Source organism: Clarias gariepinus, chromosome 15 (genome assembly GCF_024256425.1).
Source record: "Clarias gariepinus isolate MV-2021 ecotype Netherlands chromosome 15, CGAR_prim_01v2, whole genome shotgun sequence".
Taxonomy (NCBI): domain Eukaryota; kingdom Metazoa; phylum Chordata; class Actinopteri; order Siluriformes; family Clariidae; genus Clarias; species Clarias gariepinus.
Window position 1 is genome coordinate 28,968,578 of NC_071114.1, and position 22,113 is coordinate 28,990,690.

Consider the following 22,113-nt stretch of genomic DNA (forward strand, 5'->3'; position numbering starts at 1 on the left):
GGATAGGTCTTGACTCGCCCTCGTGTAACCGCACAAATTTCGCAGTCACATGATTCTCAGGAGGAAACCAGGGGTACTTGGGGTCAATTATATAGCGATGATGCCTTTCAACTTTAACAACTGTTTATTCCTGTATTTTCCATAAACAACTGCAGTTGCAACATCAGTGAGTTGTTTTTTCTTTACATTTATATATTCGTATCGTCACGTGCAGCTGATGTGAGCTAATAACGTCGAGGGAACCGTTTTCATTCCTGATAAAGATTCTCCCATGTTGGACCTCTAACCATGCATGAAGTCATACTTGCTACACTTGCTTTTTGTTTGTTTGTTTGTTTTGCTATGATCCCCCTCTCCTCACGTTCATGGCCAGTGCCTCTAACGAAAGAGTTCCCTCGGCCCCTGTTCGGACGTCCTACGACGGAGTAGTTTTCCTTCCTCGACATGTACTGTGTATCATGTTTCGTTCTGAAGTGCTACCTTGAGATCGCGTGGCTCGTCGTTATGTTTATAGCACGTCTGGTTTATTTGAATGAATGTGTGCAGGTGGATTTTCTATCATGGCGCGTCAGGAGTCTCAAGTTCTCCGAAGCTGCCGTGCTCGAGTTTAAGGAGAGAGAGGGAGAGAGACGGAGCTGGGTCGGGAACGCCACCTACTTGCTGATTGATGCATCGATGCTGCAGATTCAGCCTGGACACCTCCTGCTGCAGCTGCTGGATCTGTTCATCAGCCTGCACACACATACACACACGCAGACAATCAGACCATTTCAAACAGTGAATGTTGAATCATCAAACAAAAACATTTCTGAGGCGAGAGAATATCCAGAACAAAGATGGCGACTCTGAACAAATAAAGCAGGAGAGAAAATGGCTGCTCTGTTTGCTCATAATGAGAAGTGTAGATGAGGGAATAGAAATAGAGTGTGCGTGTACACGTGTGTGTGTGTGTGTGTGTGTGTGTGTGTGTCCACGCTCCCCGCATCAGGTCTCCCTGCTCTGTACTCTCCTCATGTCCGCGGTCAGTAATCTGCTCCTGAGCCAGCACTGCTGGGATTAAGAGCAGACAGGAGATAGAGGATATATGCATCATTAATGCGCCATGTGCGCGCACACACACTCACACACACACCAAGTCAACAAAGGTGATTTCATACACATCACCTTGACTCGAAAGAAAAATAAAGGATGTATATAAATAATCATGAAACTGTGATGGAGTAATAAATGCGGAGATTGGAAAAGTTTGTGGATTCTGCTACACAACACCGTTTCTTGACAAACGGGATGAACGATCATCTTTTCTCCACTTCGTAAACACTGATCGGACATGACGTCATTAGAACCGCCAGTCTGATATTCTGTATCGCGTCTCCAAAAACACCTGTCTAGACGGCACAAGACTTCTGAAGGACGTGTGCAGGTGGTGAGGTCGGGCCTCCGTGGATCGGCAATGGTTTCTCCGGCACATCCTACAGAGATCTGAGGGATCTGGAGGCGGATTCAACACCCTAAAATCGTACTCATCGTAGATTTCTTTATATTAGAACTAGCCTTCACTTTTTAGAAAGAAACAAGCTAGCAGATTGTTCTCCATGTGTCTCTGTGAGCTAACCCTAACCCTTGGGAGCCCATGACCCTGCTGCTGGTTTTAGTTCCCTTGGAGCACTTTTACTGGGAATACTACCAATGTATAGTGGGAACACCTCGGTATGGGGCAGATGCTCTGACTTACGGCCTGTTCTTCAACCTGGGCATGAATGAACCACCTGTTCTGTTGTCTGATATAAAACAGCCCCTGACAGCCACCTCTGTGATCAGATAATCAATGTCACCTTTCAATGGTTTTAATATTATGGCTGATCACTGCATACAGTATATGCGTACACACACACACACACACACACACACACACCTTACAAACTTTCTGATGAGTAATAACAGTGTTGGCTGTGGAAAATCAAGGCCATTCAGACAGCAAGAGTGCACATGTGTGTGTGTGTGTGTGTGTGTGTGTGTGTGTGTGTGTGTGTGTGTGTGTGTGGCTCTCCCGCAGGTGTGTAATAGACGCCTGGGCCTGGGACCCGCAGCGAACAACTTATTTCATGCTCGGATCCTCAGGCCACACCGCACGCACGGCGCTCGCCAAATTACAGCCGGACACCGGGGCCACGCTGAGCGGGGGAGATTAATGAAAGTAAAATTGCTACCTGTGTACAAATGAAGGGCTTTGCCTCGGCTAGGCTGCTTGGTAAAGCTGAAATGAAGTTCGAGAGCTTTACTTTAGAAATATATATATATACTGTATTACGCGAGTCAGGAATAAAAGGTAAGTGGTACGGAAAAAATACTGTACAATTTAAATCAAAGCTTTTTTTATTTTGAATAATGAAGGACAATTTAAAGGAAAGAAAAGTTACACATTAAATAGGGTTCGTGTGCTTTGTAAAGCATTTGCATTTTTTTCTAAGAAATAAAACACTAAAAAAAAAATCTATTAATTATCCAAAAAATAATTATTTTTAAAAACAGAACAGCCTGAACTGGTATTACATCCTTTAAAATCTCTTGTTATTTTTATTAAAATTATTATTATTGTATAGAGTCAGGTGAAAAAGTTAGTACCCCATGTGTACTATGTGTAAAAGTTATTGCTGCTTTAGGTGGATCAACCAGCTACTGAATCATGAAAATATTGTTTTCGGCTTCGTTGAAGGTCCAACAGTAAAAAAAAAAAAAAAAAGTTATATGTTGCTGCTGTTCGTCTGGAATTTTATTTGCCCAATACTGAGACACGCTACGATCAGATGATTTTTATAAAAAAAAAAAATTGCACAAAATTTTGTTTGTTTGTATTAGGATTTATTGCCGTATCAACTTCCCAGGCTATTTCATGGCAGAGTCTTCTCAAACATTAAACTGATTTATTTAACCCAATATAATATTGTGTTATACTGTAAGGGATTTAAAGAGTTGTGGGAAAAGTAAATAATAATAATAATAATAAATAAAAATAAATAAATATCACATTATAGACAGTCTTTGTCAGAAGAACAAGATTTCACATTAAGTTCTTTAGGTGCACTTTTGATAAAAATTGTAAAAGTTTTTCTGGTTTTGTCTTGCAGAATATGTTTTTTAAATCTTGTTCTGGTAGAAGTTGTTTTCTTATAGTATTAAAATTTGAGCAGATCAAAAGTATATGCTTTATGGATAGAGTAGTTCTACAGCGCTGACATTTTGGAGCTTCATCCTTCAATAAATACGCATGGGTTAAATTTCCACAAAGTTGGGAGTATGAAATTGTTCAAAATGTTAAGAAATTAAGAGTTTCTTTCACTGGACGTAAGACGCCCAGGGGCCCAACTCCTGAAAAGCAACCTCACACCAGTTCCAGCATGACTGCGCACCAGTGCACAAAGCCAGGTCCATAAAGACATGGATGAGCGAGTTTGGTGTGGAGGAACTTGACTGTCCCGCACAAAGTCCTGACCTCAACCCAAGAGATCACCTTTGGAATGAATCAGAGCGGAGACTGCAAGCTACGCCTTCTCGTTCAACATCAGTGTCCGACCTCACAAACACACTCCTAAAACTTGCAAAAGTCTTTCATTAATAAAAAAAAAATAATAATAAAAATTAACAACATGCACTTCAGGACAAGCATCAGATTGCGTCCGCTGTTCAGGTGCATGATATTGTGTCGACGTCACGTCGTCATGACGCAGCGCACTCTGGCGTACATCATGTTACGTCTGCAATAGACGGGTCATTGTTTTTGTACAGCGCAAGTGTACGAGTCTTTAGTTTTACCTTAGAAAAAATGTGCATTGTGATGTGATAACTTTAGCATGTAAACACCGGACGGTGATGTACGTATAAAGTGACCGCTCCTACCCTCTTTTGGTCCTCCTGTGCCGCGTCCTGGCAGGCGCCGAGCCGAGTGCGAGTGGCTGAGAGCTCATCCTGAAGCTCCCTGATCTTCCTCTGAGGGTCCTGCTCTTCTTCAGCTCCTCTCTGTATGGATGACGGATCATGACTGAGCTTCTCCTCCTCCAGGACACAACACACAAATGAATAAAAAGTAAGGTACTAACCATGGAGGGGACGGTTTCTACTTTGATTCTGTACATGTAAATCGTCATCACTGCTGCCTCACGCAAGGGCAGAGCGAAATGCCCATGAAATGACCGACATCACATACTATAAACACATTTTACTGAGGGACGAGTTGTTATCTGGAACTGGTTAGAAGTAGGTGACTTGAATTTAAAGGTTCCATATTTTATTCTCTCTTTAACAAGCCAACACAGGGCTCAGAGCTTCAAGTGTGTTAACGCTCCAGCTGTAATACCCTTCGTATAACTATCTCTTTTACTCCTCTTCCAAACGCATAATTACAGTGTCAATTTAAATGAGCTACAGCTGAGCAACAAGCTGGGGGGAGGGGAATCTTCCTATATGAGGTCACATTAGTGGTGATAAAAAAAAAAAAAAAAACATCTAACTGGGTTGTTTAAAATACAAAAGTGAAAAAAAATTACTAACTAAAAATAACTAATGCCATTCCAAGCGCATGCGTGATACATGTTACTCGGTACTCGTAAACCAAGACTCGTTTTCAAATTTTATGAAAAATCTTTGCTCGTCTTGCGGAACACTCGCAAACCGTCTTACTCACAATCGAGGTTTTACTGTATATATTCAAAATGTTTAGTTTTTTATAACAATTAAAGATTTTTCAATTGAACATACCATGCTGGCAGTTTGTGAACACTCTGCCAACAAATCTACATCTGTAAGGCTGATTTGTGACGAGCCCTAGTGACAAAAGAGCTTCAAAAATAAAACTAAATTCGGATGCAAGCGTGGGATCTGTTTTCCGGACTGGGTGGAGTCAAAAAAAACCCGAATTTAAATAAATTGAAATATCTGTAGTACCTGATGATTTTTTTCGGTTCAAAATAACAAACTCATTCAGAAGTACAAAAAAAAAAAAAAAAAGACAAAGCTTCCTTGAAATAGACACATGCTCATAAATATAAAATCAATATATTTAATTGTTACCGTAGATCCTGACCCCCTTCCTACCTGGGACGGAGCGGGTGTTACCTCGCATGTATGCAGGTGTTTGTATCCCAGCAGCGCTTCATTCTCAGCCTCCACCTGGACCAGACGCGTTCTCGCCTCACGTAGCTACGAGACAGACAAAACATCAAATAAAACACTTCACTCAGCTAAGAAATAAAGCCATAAATCACCCTGTACAATCCCCTATCTGTGGAGGATCTGCTGTGTAAAAGTTTTATTTAATAGCTTTAACAGACCAGGTAAGAAGCGACTGTAGCTCTCACTAATTCCCGTAATTCCCGTGACGCGTGTGACACAAAAACGTCATACTGTTCTTTTTACGTAATTAGATTGAAGATTAAAAGGAGGTTACAGTATATTCCAAAAGGCCTTGAAAAAACATGCTGTAGTTATTAAATGGTGTACTTGTACGCGCGTCTTTAATATCCGATCCATCAGCCGCTCGAGTTCTACCGTGTAACACGTGGTATTTCAATGTCAACAGCGTTTTAAATGAAATTATAGCAGTACTAAGTGTCGCTCACTCATCATAGTGAGTTAAAATGATACCACAATAAGATTTTGGTATTTTGGAACAGTAAATATATCAAGAATGTTAAAGTAAAAACTCTTAGTGCTGGGGATCTCAAGCTTCTGGTGCTTGGATGCATAACGTCCCTTTTCAAAGTGTACATCTAAAAAAAAAAAAAAAACACTCATTCATTCATAGTCACTTATTCCGAGAAACTCTTAAACAATTTAGATAGATCGTCCTCTTCGTTCCTTAACACTGAAACTAGGAGCCCTAAACTTCTTAATCACTAATGTCCTTTAGCTGAATGAACACAAATCCACACAGCTATGCTCCAACATCTAGTGGAAGAGGCTTAACATGAGAAGGGTGGAGGTTATTATAACAGAAAAGATCCAATAAATATGGACTGGGATGTTAAAAAAAAAAAAAAAAGCACATATGCCTGTGATGGTCAGGTGTCCACAAACTTTTTTCTTGTACTGTGTATACTAACAAGGGAGAAAAATGGATTTAGATTCTTTTGTGTGCTGAGTCACGTATTGACTCCAAAATGGATTTTTAATTGATTCATCACACTCGTAATAGAGACACACCGGTCGATCAGACTGAGACGGGGATTGTTTCAGTTGGATCAGACTGATTGATCACATCGGTCTTAACCAGTGCTGTGCGAATGCACAAGCTTCTGATTGGTGTAACAGAAAATTAGTCTCGAAACACAATCATTACACATGTTTAAATAAATTTCAAAACATTGGTAGCGTTAATTTGTCCCAATACGCTGCACGCTCAGGACTTTTGGAGTTTGAGGAGGTAAAAACGTCTCATAATCCTACAGGTGGTGCACTCTGAACTAATCCCACGCTGGCGTCCCGGGTGGTACGAGTGAATTATTTGCTGAGTTTGTTTAGAAATAATAATCATTGCAGGGAAAACAGTAACAGTCTAGCTTTTTGTTTAATTTCAAGTTAAATGTTAAACTCTTGTATTTGATGTTAGTTTTGTATTGTTTAAATGCTGCGCTTGGTTTTTCGGTGAGAAAACAACTGCTATAAGTGATGATTAATAACTCATGTTCAGCTCAGGTGTGAAGCTGTTGAATAAAGCTAAGGTATAAAACTGTTAAGGTATGCCAATTTTCAAAAGGTTCGAGGTCTTAAAAATGTAGCAAAATCAAAAAACAAAAAAACATAATGCTAAATTGTAATATTTATACGGTGGTAATATTTATATCGTATAAACATTGTATCGTGTGGTGCCTGGCGTATCTCGTCCCTAGTGTATACAGTTTTGTTTTTCAAGAGACTGTTCATGTTTACCTCTCAGGATGGACAAAGTAAACAATATTATGCTTATGCTTTTTTCTATCTGGTTATTTATATGCATCATGTGAACAGAATGGAGGAGAGCGAGCGAGCGAGCTCAGCAATCTGCTCACTGCTCACAGCCGTAATGAGATTCAGACAGGTCATGCCTGTGCTGAATTACTTTCAGGCTCCTTCGGCAAGCCACGCTCTCTTTCTCTCTTCTCGCTCGAGTCTGCCGTGACGCCTAGCGACAGGTGACACGGCTGTTTCCTGATGGACGCCGCCGAGCCAGCCTCTGATTGGTCAGCAGTTTTTTTTTTTGTTGTTGTTTTTTTTTTTCCCCAGAAAGGGAGCGTTTTTATTATTTGAGCTGCGGTGAAGCAAATCTTCCCGGCTCCATCGTCAGGGCCTGGGGCATCGTGTGGTTTGTTTATGCATCAGACTGCTGACTGAATTTTTAGACATTCATGGAAAATGACTCTTACTTCACAGGAGAACATGCTACTCTGCATGCTAACGGGTCTTTAAATGTGTCTAGGAGACGGACGATGTAATGTAAAACCCGCCCAACCAACACGTGTCAGAGTAAACCATCATTCCAACAAAAGCAAGGGAGAATAGAAATGAGGCAAGAGCCACCATTTGGGATCTACACGCTGAAAAAAATTAGGATTAGTATTAGAACGAGCCTGTGTTTAGCAACGATGGCATCTGAATGTGCTGCATGGCCCGGTCACAGTCACATTAGTCATGTAGGGGTTAACCAAATATAAAAATATTATTATCTGTTCGATCTGAATGTGTATTAAAACGAAAAAAAAAGAACAGTGTTCTTTGTTTATTCCAGACAGGGTTCACAACGCACGTTGACACTAGAGGTGCGCTTTAAGATTTGGATTCCACAGGCACAACAAAAAACATCAGGACTTCTCAGGTTTCAAGATTAAAAAATAAATTAATAAATAAGTCAAGGAATGTAACAGCATTCGTTAATCCTTGGTGACTGTCTGGTCGGGATTAGAGCCGTGACTCAGAGGCAGACCATCCCTTCGATTCAATTAATTTTATGAGAATTCGGTTTACTGTCTGGTTTGTCTCAAGCAGCTGTAACGCTTACAAGTTCAAAGTATTAAAAACTACTTAAAGTGTTTAATAAACCTTTAAGACTGTGTAACTTATACTGTTGATCATTTAAATGCCTGTTTTTGGTGTTTTTTCATGCCAGTCTACACTCCAGTACAGTAGGAGGCGGTACTGCACCGACTGAGAATGAGAAAAAGCGACACTCTCGCAAAGAACACGAGGATTTGTTGATGCCAGCAATTAGTTTTTTCTGTAATTCTGTGGTATGTGTTTAAAGAATTGTATAGTGTATTAAATTTTAGACTATTTATTATTATTACTAAACAAATTTTAAAAAAGTTTTAATCATTGCTGAATAAAAAACTGAAACCAACAAAATTAAAGTCAAACATCGTGATGGTTTAAATTAAAAGATTTTAACTAGTTTGCTTTGAAATTGTAATTTTATTCGTCCTGTTCAGAACCATGCACAGTGTCATATGTAGTAAGACGCTTATACTTGTAATAGAGTGTAAAATAAAACTAAATAATTAATCTAAATACAAGAATTTAGATAGAAATTAAATAAAATAATACAAACTTACAATTAAATAAACTTATATTATTATAATATATTGAAATATATAAATTAGTTAAGATTTACGGAAAATCCTATATTCCAGAAAAAAAAAGGAAAAAAAAATTTTTTTTAATGGATGCAGGTACAAAAATAAAAACAGTCCCATCACTCATTAAAACCAATTACAAACTACAAAGACGAAGCTGAGTTTGAGTAACTTCCATAGCTGGAATGAGGACACAAAAATAAATAAATAAATAAATATATCTTTCCATTTTAATAGACGTTATAAATCTAATAACAGATACAGATACGAACAGAGCTTTGTGTTACACACCTCACTCGCATACTTGAGTTAGAAGCATCGCGGCCCATCATGCACTTGCATGTCATGCCGAACCCGGAGGCATGTTAATGACACGCTAACCTCTTGTAGTCGTCTTGTGATTTGTCATTACATTATCATTCGAATTTTCGCTTGTTGTGAAGACGTCGAGAAACACAGCGGCGTAAGAAACGTAATAACGAGTCGTGTCGCATTTCATGTCATTTGTAAATAATAGACGCAGCACCGGGCCCGGACCGCCCTGACAAGGACGCGGTGAGCATGTCATCTCCATACTGATCAGAACAATGATCACCGCAATTACATTTCAAACATGACAAGATAAGAGCTCATATATAAAGACACACGTCAATGAGAAATACGCATATGATTGCACACGCGCGGATGTTTATTAAATGACGGGTGAGAGAGAGAGAGAGAGAGAGAGAGAGAGTGAGAGAGAGTGAGCGATAGGAGACAGAGGAGAAGGAAGGCCTGAGCAGCCTGGGCCTGGTAGCGATCATCTTACCTGACCCTGCAGCTCGTGAGCGTTCCTGCTCGTGCTCTGGAGCTCGGTGCGGAGCTGCTGCAGGCGGTCGTGTCCTCGCTGCAGCTCCTGCTGCTTCTCCTGCAGCTCCCTCTGCAGCTCCCACAGCCTCTGCTCCTGGACGTCCAGCTATTGAACGGTAAAGAGGAGGCAGGGCGCAGAGGAAGAGAAAAATCAATCCACTACAAAGAGCCTCGCCTCTTCCGAAACCCTCCATGGATGCTACCCTGACGCAGAAAGACACCGATCTCGCCTCTGTCCCTCATGCCCTGTGTCCCTCGGACCGAAAAAGCTTCTCGCTGAATGAATGGACCAAAAATCAATCCTTTTTAACCTGACGTATAATCAGGAATTTTTTTTTCGTGCACCGTTTGACATTTAAACGGTAAACACTTATCTGTCAAGAACAACGATGTACGACTATAAACACGAACGGGAAACGTAAAAAAAAAAAAAAACGTGAGACGTTCTGAATATCTTGGGAAGTTTATTAAAGGCCCACAGTGTGAGATTCGTGAAATTAATAATTAATCTGGTAATTAACACAGCATTGTCATCAGAGAGAGGGAGTGAGAGAGAGAGAGAGATGGAGAGGGAGGAGAAAAGTGGAAGAGGACAACACCTAGAGAGGAAGGACGAAAGGAAGGAAGAGGTACGCAGACCCCGTGGTACCGGTCCAGTCCAGCATGGTGGCAGGAAAGACAAAATGGAAAAAAAAAGAAGAAAAAAAAAAAACGTAGGCCCCGGGACGATCCCGGAGATCAATTAATCAGCTGTGTTGATTAGAGGCCCGGGAGTAAATCCACGCAGTTCACGTCCACCACCTAGAGTAACTCGAGTAACACGCCTTCTTCACCTTCTCCACCACTGACTGTGCGGCGTCACTTTCCTCAGGCTCCTCGCTCAAATTCCGGCAGGATTCGTGCGTTTAAAATATGTACGAGGAAAGAGAAATCTTTCTTTTGTGGTTAATCCTAACCAAAAAAAAAAAAAAGAAAAAAAAAAGAAGAAGAAGAAGCCCGGTCTCATCCCCTTCGCTCTGCTTTCGGTGTGTGATGCAAGCCGATAACCCGGCTCTTTCTTTCTTTGCCTTACAATCGCTCGCTTGCTCGCTCGCTCCATTCTCCCCTCCTGAACTGATCAATACTTCATTTAAATCGTGACATTAGCACACTACGAGTAGAAAGGAAAACATGGAAAGTGTAGCGAAGTGCCTCATTTCGTAGGGAACAAAAGAAACAGGACAGGGATCACTTTATATCGGGAAGAAAAATTATGAGATTTCCTTTTGTTTTGTTTAGACTTAAAAGGCGCGCCTTTAAACGGATGCAAAGCGTTCGGGCGCTGGTGTGATTGGAACTCCCCAGCCGCTCCCTGATCAATAGCGCGTTTGAATCGTGACGGAGGGTCGTCATCACGCCTGACGTGGAAATGAAATGCAAACGCTGCTCTAATCGACACGCATTCCAGATGTTTATGAGCGTCCTATTAAGCCTGAGCGAACGATATCCCGACTCCTCGGACCCTCGTGTGTTTATCTTGGCTGTTTCAGAGCTTAATTGCGCGATATAAATGCCTCCTCACGCATTCGCTTATGCCTGCAATTTACACAGAGTGCAATCGATACAGTATGACGCAAAATGATATTGACGGTCACAGATATAGGAGGGGATGAGGACGAGGAATTAGTAGTTTTTATTTACTTTGAATAAAAGAAACGGGATTAAGGAAACTGTGTGGAGCAAAAGAAACAAATAAGAAATAAAGAGTATATTATAAGTGAGTTTGATTATTAAAAGAGGAGCAGATTTACCTGAGCACTCTGGGTATCGCGGGCCTGATGAGACGTGAGCAGATCTCGCTGGAGCTTCTGGATGCTCGCATCTCGACGCGCCAGCTGGATGGGTTTTTATTTATTTATTTATTTATTTTGCCAAATGAAAAAAAAGGAAATAGAGAGAAAACCAAAGACAGAAGAAAAGAAAAAGAGAGAATAAATCATGTGTTGTATAAAGACTACTGAGCAGCTGAATAATTCCCAATAAAAAAAACAATTAGGTAGCCAACTCTAGTTATTGATCAATTATGGATCATGCCGTGTGTGTGTGTGTGTGTGTGTGTGTGTGTGTGTGTGGTGATGGAGGGGGCGAGGTTGGGGGGTGTTCAGGGCAGGACAGGACAGAATGTTTCTCTGTAAATCTGAACATGTGATCGTTATTAGTCACCTCCATATTGCGACTGAACTATTGATCATCTTATTAACGAGTTTCACGTTTTAATGAACAACACTCATCCTGTATCACGTTGTAGAAATAAGAGAGAGGACGACAGGAGGCAAAACACTGATGTATTCTGGCCACAGAAAGGTGAAATTTCATCAAACAGGTCTCATCTTCCTTCCCCTTCTGCACCTATTTCCATAGCTTATGAGTGGAATTTAATAATTCATAAAAATATAACTTTAAAAGTCCTTATTAGTGATGCTTGCACAGCAAAGCATCACTTCTATTATCTCGCAGGCTTTTCTTTATTTAAATATTTATGCCCAAAAAACTCCCATGGACTTAACATTGAGACCGACTTTGACAAATTCTAGTGCAAAGCAAAACATTTGTATAACTTTTGTAGATTATTTTTTGTATAATATATAAAATTTACCACATTTGAAGAGACTTGCAAGCTGTGTCAGACCATACCCTACAAGAGGGTATAAGTCGTACCCCTGGGGCACAAGAGGTGCCCAAAGTTGCCTCATTAACATATTATGGAGAAGATACTCCCTATTTAAACAGAAAGTGCTCACTGTTGCATTTCCTGCTATTATAACTGCCACAGGAACGTTGAAACTGAACCCAACAGTGGATCTCATCGTCATAGAGACATGAGCGTGGACTCGTTTTACTCAGGCAACCAATAAGTCTCTCAGGATCATTGTGAAGCTGTCGGGCCACGCCCTAGCAACCACCTTAGCAACTGATCCAGCAGACTGTCATTATAAAAGGCCTGGAGGCCCAGAGTTTTGCGGCCCCGGTAAAGCACCGCTTACATTTTCTTCAGAATCTGTACCCGTCTACTTGTAGTTCTTATCGTGCTCTCCGACACATTACAAAGCTTCTCAATGGAGTTAAGGTCTGGACTCTGTGGTGGTCAATCCATGTGTGAAAATGATTCCTCCTACTTCCTCTTTCACAATTTGAGTTTGATGAATCCTGGCATTGTCATCTTGTAACATGTTCGTTGCATCAGGAAAGGAAAAAAGTCCATTGATGAAAAAACCTGGTCATTCAGTACCTTCAGGTCGTCAGCTGACCTCTTCTTTAGAGGGCCTAACGTTGAAGAACCCAAACCTGACCCGGATCACAACACCGCTCCCGCTGGATTGTACAGTAGGCACTACGCATGATTTGTGCATCAATTCATCTTTCTCGCTTCTTACCTGACGCACCCAACACTCTGGAACTTGGTAAATTCGTCAGGGAATCATCAAACCACATGACTTTTTCCACTTCCAGTCTACCGTCCATTCTTTATGCCCTCTACCAAACCGAAGCCTTTTTCCCCACCGATGTGTGCCGTAGAGTTTGGAGATTTGATTTCACTATTCAGGATGTTTTTCTGGCCACATTATTTACTCGAAGATAATAGTTCACCATTCTTCATGTGTTTCACTTCTTCACTTTCAGTAGCTTCTTAGTTGTTTTCTTTGCTTGATGCAGGACAATAATTTGAGACTTGTGAAACAGTCACATTTTTGCCACAACCACATGATGCTGTATGTCTTCTGAACTGGTTGCTGAAGAAATAAGAAGCTACTCATCGCATCATTTAGGGTTAAATGACTTGTTGTCAGCTGAACCTTTTTAATCACTGCAGTAATTATTCAGTGATTTATTTTGGTTAAAACCAGGTTTTGACCTTTTTGGACGCGTGTCCAACAACAAAATGTCCATCATTGTATTGGCTGGTGTATACATTTTACAGTAACAGAAATAAACCTTATTTGAGAGAGCAATTTAGATTGCGCTGCTTAAATCGTCTATGCAATACTAACTGGCGTATATTAGCTTAGGGTGCTTTCACGCTTGGCTCGAATACAGGCATTGCTTTATTTCATTAGGCCTTCAATGAAATTTGGTAATAACCTAATGATATTTCCATGCATCTAAAAGGCGGCGACTATTCTACCGATTATGAAACCTGAAACAGGAAGTGAAACAGCAAACTTGGCCAAACATATTATTTAATGAACAGGCCTGAAAGCAGATGAGATTAGTTAGAGCAAATCCTAGACGATAGGAAGATGAGCCTTAGGTCCAAAAAATTAAAAATTAAAGGGTGAAAATAATATGCGTGTGTGTAAGTGTAGTGTGCTACCTCACTCTTCAAAAGTTCTAGTCCCCGTGCTGCTGTTTGATCACTGGACATCTAAAAAGCAACAAAGTCAGGAAGTCAGTCCCGTGAAAATGCTGTGAAGCACAACATGTTGTGAATTATTCTTTAACTTCGGGAGAAGCCGCAATTAATCAGCATAAACTTGCTGCCTCTGCGTCTGATTTAGAAATAAACTGATAAATGAAGCCCAAAGTCTGGAATCGTGTAGGTGCGTGCAATCAAAGACGGCTTCATTCACGGGGAGTGTTTAGGAAGTGTGGCTCGATCTTTATAAAACATACTTCGGCTTTCATACAGTATGAATTCCAATGCACACTCCTCTGCTTTTAGGCACTATATATAGCAATCAGAATTCCTTCATTGTGAGTCCTGAGAGTTAAAGGTCGATTAAACACGAGTGCACAGGACACCCGGTCGCTAAGCCCGTTGCTCATGGCCCTACATTAACATCTTTGAAAAACAGTTAGGTAATTCTGATTGCTTTTTTTTCAATCTCACAGTTTTTCAATCTCACGACTGTAGCCGCAGTAGCCCTGCCTAGGTCTCAAGGACGTTTGAAAAGCACACAGTCAGGAGGTGAGCCTGCAGCACCGCACTCCAGTTAAAATGAGTGGGGAGAAAAAAAAAAAGGGAATGCATGTTAGAAACATGGAGTTTGAAAAGAGAGAGTAGTTGGAGGTGTCGGTAATGACTGCAACGCTTCCTAGTACCGTGAAATAATTTAAAAACAGATAAAAAGCAAGCATCGTGTGTGTGTGTGTGTGTGTGTTTGTGCTGGCTTTGTTCTTTTTTGTTCTGGGTTTTCAAAAAGCAATAGTGATAGTCCCTGAATCGTGGATATGAGAACGAAAAAAAGAAAAGAAAAAAAAAAAAAGGTTGAACGCAGCAAGCCGATTGCTCATTCCAAGCAGCTTCAAAAACAGCCTCGCCTCATCAGAAGGACACCTTTAATATTCGGACTTTTCACGTCACTCTCGGATAAATCCCTAGCAACCACCATGGCAACACACACTGACTCCGACGTGAAGTGCATGGCAAGATGTACCCACCATGAGAAAACGGACAGGAGTAGAAACGGAGAGAGAGAGGTGAGAGAGGTGTATAAAGGAGATACGGGTTAAAAAAGAAAAGAGGTAATGCATCTATGAAAGAAAAGGTTAGATGCATGTTACAGATCACACGTGTAATACGCGAGTCTTTTCTACATCATCTAATACGGAAATTACCAATACATCTTATTACACCTCATCATCTGTCTAAATCCGTGTAATAGTTTGTGTAGCAAGGGAAATGTCTTTTGGGGGAAAAAAAAAAAGACATTTCTGCATTTCTTCTCCTTTGCATCTGCTTTCCTAGTCATGCGGACTGAGGCTCAAAAGCTGATGAGTTCAGTCAAACTTCATTAAGTTTACAGCGGAGGCCCCGTAACTCCCCGGAGGCAAAGCTTCAAGGAATGAGCACATCGCCTGGCAGTCTGTGCTATACTGCTCTCTCTCTCTCTCACAGGTGGTGCTGGGGATATAGAGGGGGGCTCTATCTCTGTCACTACTCCCCCTTTCTTCTCTCTATCCATAGCTCATGCTGTCTCTCTTTTTCTCCACTATCTCTCTCGCACTCGCTCTCTCTCTCTCTTTTTTTTCCCCCCTCGTGAGGATCGGCAGGCCGAAGGGTCTCCAGTCTGTTCATCATTTTGCGATTGAGCTGCAATAAATCCTGGGGAAATACATTTATGAATGCATTCATGTGCCTGGGAAATCCATCTTGGGCCGCTGTCATGTGCAAGCGAGGGAGGAAGGTTATGTCCGTTGCTGCGGTCGGCCATTTTCTACCTCCGAGGCCATTTGCAGAAGCTCTGTCATGAGCTCATTAAGGCTTGAGACAACAGTTTACTCGTCTCGGCAATGAAACGTAAAATAGATATTTACGAGGCATGAAAAGTGTGTATGTACCGATATTTGTAAAAAGGGAAACCAAAAAAAAAAAGAAATAAATGATACAAGAACTAACAGATCAAACTAAATTTATGATTAATAAAATAAATCAATTGTAATCACTAAAGTCTGGAATCCTCAGAGGCTGGGGTTCCTGTCTGATAATGCTCTGCAAGGTGTTCCTCCAGCATGCAAAATGCTTAATCCATCATAACTGGATTAAAGTTAAGTGATTGACTTGGCAAAAAAAAAGTCTTTAGATGCTCTTGAGTCATTCAGCATTTGGTTTTGAGCAGATGATGTAGCCCCATACACTCCAGGATCCATCATGCTGCTTTTGTCAGCTGTGACATCATCACAAATAAAACAAGGCAACAAGTCCCACTGGCAACCATACTGTACACTCCCATGGCATATAATAAGGTGGTACACTTTAGATTATAAGCATTTCCTTCTTCATATTCCTCTGATTATTCTTCTACAGCCACTGTTATATGAGCTATGACCTGTTCCTTCTTTGTTTTACATCTTGTGCTAAACCCTGTGTATTTACTCTTGCTTTTAAACTCGCACATTCTTTTCTTCCAAGAATAAAATTCAAATTACAATTTTATTTCCCACGTACACAACGACACTATGATATGCAGCGTAATGCTTATACGACTATTCTTGAAATGAAATACAAAGATTCCACTACTACGTAAAAAGAAAAACTGCACTAGATATTAAAATTAAACTAGTGATAGAATTTTGAATAAAAAATTAAATACAAAATTACAAATTTAGGCTGGAATATACAGTATAAATAAAAAAAAAAAAATGGATTTCAAATAGAAAAATATAATTTACACAATGTCAAAAATAAAACTGTAAACTGTAAGGTATAAAAAAAAGTAAAAATATAGAAGAGTAAAAATATGGTGTGTGGGTTTGACAGCAGCAGTATGATTGAAACATGAAGTATGAAATGAAATGATGTCAGCAACAGTGTGATTGTCCATGTTTTATGTGTAAACATACCAAACAGCTTATTTTGCGAGACACTTGAAATCAACTCTAAACATTTTATCCACTTTAATGTAAGGGAAATAATCAGAGAATAACAGACAACTGACCTTGGGAGAAATTAGCAGGCAATTGTCTAATAATTAGGCCCTTTAAAAGGAAGAAAATTGCATCAGAATTAAACCCAAATGTTTATTTTTATTTATTCATAGATTATTTGAAAAAAGGAACCATTTCATGCACGACCATAACACTGTAGTGAATTCAGGTTAATCATTAACGGAAACAAAAATGTTTAAACCCGCCTTAATGACAGTTACATTCCCTCAATATTTATAACCCAAATAATAATAATAAATAGACGGGACTTTTTCTAGAAAGACGTGTCATCCGCCCACTGAAGATGCTACAGAGAGAAATTATGATGTTAGAAAATGCACATCGATGCCCCTAATAAAAGTTCTCAGAAAGTTCGGTTAAATTTCCCTGAATGGTTTCAGAGGAATTGTAGACAGAAGAAAAGTGGGGCGGCAGCCGAAGCCAACGTGAGATCACGGATAGTGATCCTTATGTGTCTTCACAGACAGACGACCCAAAAAAAGTCCAACCAAATTGTTCTGAACCATAAAACAAAAAGATCTCATCAAACACACCTTTTTAAACCTAATTTAAGCATTTTAAGATCACAGACATGACTTTCTGTGTGAAGGAGAGGAGATCTGTGGGCGGTCTGGTGGAGTTTGAGCCGGGTCTACGCTGGGAATTGCTCTTTAAAGGCTCTGGCTCTAGTGTATCTGACAGACGAGGACGCCGAGGCCACCATAAATGGATTTCTTATTCCAATCCCAATATACCTCCCAATTCTGGGTAATAAAAAAACGTGGGGTTAGAAGACAGGACTATACACATGTGTCTTATGTGGTATCTCAGGCTAGCAATAGGCTTTTACAGAAATTAAGATGACAAACACCAGGGCGAAAATCTATTCAAATGCACATATCAAAGCTTCGAGTATCATAGGAGTGAGGGAGCTTCCACCTTTAAGGGTTTCTTGGCTTGACCAGCATCAGTGCATCAAAAAGCCCAATTAAAAAAAATATATATATATATATATATAAATACAGTGAAACTTCAGAGTGTTCCGCAAGACGAGCAAAGATTTTGGTTTATGAGTACCGAGTATTATGTATCACGCATCCGCTTCTTGTTTTGACTTGACGTGATCACAACTGAGGCAATGGTTTTTCTCTCTCTTGCACTGCAGAATTGTGGGTAATCTTCTCCCCTGTTGGGTCTTAGTGCGTGTCTCTTACTGGTATAATCAACATCCGTGCATGCGTGTACGGTTTACTTTAACACTGTGACCACGTGTTCGCGTAAAACATTTTATTTTGTGTTCGTATGCGTGTGTGTATAGCGTGCGTGTACAGTTTATTATAACGTGTGCACGCGCGTGTAAAGCAAAAGAAAGTCAAATTAGAGAGGTTAAAGATCCATTTCCTTTCTCTTCCTGGGTTAATTCAAAATGTGAAACTCATCTTCTAGATTCATTACATGTAAAGTAAAATATTTTATATTATGAAATATCTTTTTGGTTTTAATTTCTATGGTTATAGCTTACAGCTGAAGTAAAAAATCCAACATCTCAAAATATCTTAGAATATCTCCTGAGATCAGTCAAAAAAGTCAGAAAAATATGCTCCATTAGCAAAAATTATTGCATCAATGCGGCACGGTGTGGCGGCAACCAGCCAGTGGCACTGCTGAGGCGTTATTGAAGACCAGGTTGCTTTGATAGCAGCCTTCAGATCGTTTGGATTGTTGGATTGGGTGTTCATCAACCCGTAAATTTTCTATAGGGTTGAGGTCAGACAAGTTGACTGGCCAATCAAGCACAGTAATATCATGGCCAGCCCACCAGTTCATGGTAGTTTTGGCACTGTGGGCAAAAACCTCCATAAAGCTTGCCTGGAAACAGAAGTATGAAGTGCTCTAAAATTTCCTTATAGCACATGCTACAGTACTTGTCACTTACCTGGGCATGAGATAGCACCCGGATGCGGTGGGAAGAAACCAAGCTGTGATGGTCTGAGTAAGCTTTGTTCTGTTGGTTTAAGGAACATAATAAAAAAGGGGGGAAAAAAAGGTTGTTGATTCCAAAGATCTCAATCTGATTGAGCGTCTATGTGATGTGCTGGACAAACACTCTCCAAGCCTCAGCTTGCAACTTATAGGCCTTCAATGATGGCCAGGTATCAGATACCATAGCACGACTTTAGATATCTTGTGGAGTTCATGCTTCCATGGCACAGAGCTGTTTTAATGGCACCCATACACTATTAATGGCTGAGAAGCATGTCACGTAGACATTACATCATAACAGCTGAAATCCAGAAGCTGTTTACATGTCGTCTGTAGCTTGTAACGGCTAGCACCTAGCCAGTTTTACGTAAAAATACGTTTAACTTTTATGTTAGCTGCAATTAACTTTATTTCATAACTGAAATAATGTTTCAACTATGTAAGCATGTACTGGTGTTGAACAGGAGCAGAAATCATTTTAAAATGTTTTATATCATTGTTACTTTTATTAACTTTTATAAACTTATTTGTAAAAAAAAAAAGTGAACACATCAATTTAGCTGTTTGGCAGCACAAATGGGAAGTTGTGAAGTTGTGATGTCACTCAGACAGCAAGCTGTTAAGGTTAACAGTCTGGAGAATAAGTATAGATACAATACAAGTAAAGTGGTTTGCTTTGTGGCCTTGCACCTTCAGGGACGAGGGTACGATTCCCGCATCCGGTCTGTATGGGTAAACTTTGCATGTTTTCCCCCTGCTTGGATTTCCTAGAGGTACTCTGGTTTCCTCCGACAGTCCAAGACATGCAGATTAGGGTAACTGGCGCTAAATTGTCCAAACTGCGTGTGTGTGTGTGTGTGTGTGTGTGTGTGTGTGTGTGTGTGTGTGTGCACCCTGCGATGGACTGGCACCTGCTTGTGCCCAAAGTCTCTTAGGATCAGCTCCAGGCCCCCCTTGACCCTGTACAGGATATGGGGTGTGGATGATAAATTAACGAATGATAATACAATTTATTTATTTTAAATTTAAAGCTCCAGAGACATCTGACTTAATATCTATTGTGGTACTCTTGCTCTAAGGGTGATTCTCGACACTACAGACAATCGTGCCAAGTCAAAATTTTGCCAGTGTGTGCACAACCATGGGTAAATTCAAGCTTAATTCAACTGAAAAAGTACCATATCCTTAGATACCTGCAGTATGGGTTAGATTTAAATGTGCAATCCACTTTATTTTCCCCCTGCTACGAGTCTTAAAGCTGGGCTGGACCATGGACCAAGCTCAATCAAGAGGGTCTGGCATTTCCCGGGGCAGCACTGAATCAAATTAGCTGATGCGATGTTAATTCTAAAGAGTGTTTCATTAAAACGGAAGGGGAAGAAAGAAAAAAAAAAGATCCTCGACACTGAGGACTGGTGTCCTTTGACATAATCTAATAAGGCCACATTTTGTTTGTTTTAATCAAGTTTAACTAACGGTAAAGGAGGAGACGTGTCTGAAGGCACAGATCTCCTCAGGTCAGGATTGACTTACAGTCCGTCAATCAGGAGCATGTCCTCTATTAGTTATACACGTTTACTGCGTTTTAAGGTTTCCAAATGCGCAAGAATGCCTGAGATAGCTCAGAATTGGCTTCAATCGATTGTGTCTACGGAGCAACCTGGTCCTGTACGACAGTCATACTTTTTGCAAGTGCATATATTTTTTGCTTCGAGGGCCTGTTTTCAGCATAATTCCGCTTGCGGAGACGTTTATGATGTGTATTTATGTATTATATGCGCATTTATGGGGTGTAAATTATTTATATCGCGCTGTAAACGTGAAGGGAGCCGAAACAGAAAAGTAGGGGAGTGCATTCAATTTGAAGCAACTCACATCACATTTTTTTTTTTTTCTTTTCCACAAGTAAAAATAGGGGGGATTAAGGCACTCGAAGGCAAAATCATTCACTGTTTATCTGCAGAATGATGGCAATAAGTCCAATATCGGGCGTTCCATCTCCGTGAGCATTTGTAAGTGTCTGGGTTCCTGATTATCTCCCTGACTTTCTAGCACCTTCTGCCACCACATGCTGCGATGTATTAACTGAAATGAGGTGGCTGTCCAGGTCATCCTACGTTCCTTTCTGCGTCTCTTCGTCCCTCGCTGCTTCCCTCCAACCTGCCTGTTGCTAATCAGTGACCGAAAGCCCTGTGTGCCGCATGCATTAGCATTCATCTCCGCTCCTCAGCCTCCTCCCGTTTCTCGCCACAGACAAACAAAAGGTTACACCTTTTTCTCTCTCTCTCTCTCTCCTTGTCTTTCTCTCTCTCTCTCTCTCAGGGTCTCTCGCACGCCTTTGCGCTCGCTGGTGTCGCGTTTGAGAATTTCCACTCTCTTATCTGGCGCAAACAGGCGAGACAAATGCTTTAACGTGGGCAGCCGGTGTGGCGGCGAGGACCGGCAGATAAATCACGGATGAGCCGGCGCGAGCGCGGTTAACATAATCCCTGCATTCTCACCTTCTAACTCCTGTGTTGTTCATCAAATATTGAAGCGTGTATAATTAGACAAGGCTGAGTGTGTGCTGCATGTATGTGAGTTGGTTAGGTGGGGGGACGTATGATATACTGCATTATGTGCTGATCTGCACTTTTAATCAGAGCTGTGTGTTTTGTGTGCGTGTGTGTGGTTCTATGAAAGGGGGGGGGTTATTGAAGAATTTGTGTGCAGGCAATAAAGGGAGAGCATGTGTGTATTAAAGACTGTCAGGATAAAATGCTGATGTACAGCATATTGCTTTCACTCTTTCTCCACTCGCCTCCTTTGTGATCACCAGGCAATTACTGGAAAGAAAAGAAGAAGAAAAAAAAAGCCAAGCGTCGCCTTCGTTCTTGTCCTCCCTAACTTTAATTGCTTAATGCATCCTTTACTGTCACGCCACTCCCACAATGCTCTCTGGTATACAATGCCTGCTTCTCCGTAATTACACCTAAACCTGCAAAGTGAAGAAAACATCACGAACTACTGCACACAGTCCACACACACACAGATGCTGATATCTGCAAACAGCTTGTGGTCACAGATTACAAATAACATGATGCCACTTTTTTATTTCTAACATCAGCTTAACACTAATCTAGGTGTTGCTACATTTGTAGCTACGTTTACATGGACGATATTTCTTCGAACTGATTGAAATCAGGCTGATCTGAGATTTCTAGTTTAACTGTCTACATAGACACTTACGTCATAAGGTGTGTGTAAACATGCTTAATAAGGAAATTATTATTATAAG

General features: G+C 40.6%; 1 protein-coding gene across 1 annotated transcript in view; it reads right to left on the reverse strand.

Annotated features, from left to right (window-relative positions):
- Positions 1-22,113, reverse strand: part of LOC128542983 (trichohyalin) — a 186,307-nt gene that overhangs the window by 70,331 nt on the left and 93,863 nt on the right. Inside the window, exons 6-11 of the mRNA XM_053513234.1 lie at positions 13,801-13,851; positions 11,240-11,323; positions 9,409-9,555; positions 5,113-5,196; positions 3,898-4,053; positions 658-732 (exon numbers count right to left, since the gene is read on the reverse strand). Coding sequence (XP_053369209.1) covers positions 658-732; positions 3,898-4,053; positions 5,113-5,196; positions 9,409-9,555; positions 11,240-11,323; positions 13,801-13,851 — 597 coding nt within the window. The remainder of the gene's footprint in view (positions 1-657; positions 733-3,897; positions 4,054-5,112; positions 5,197-9,408; positions 9,556-11,239; positions 11,324-13,800; positions 13,852-22,113) is intronic.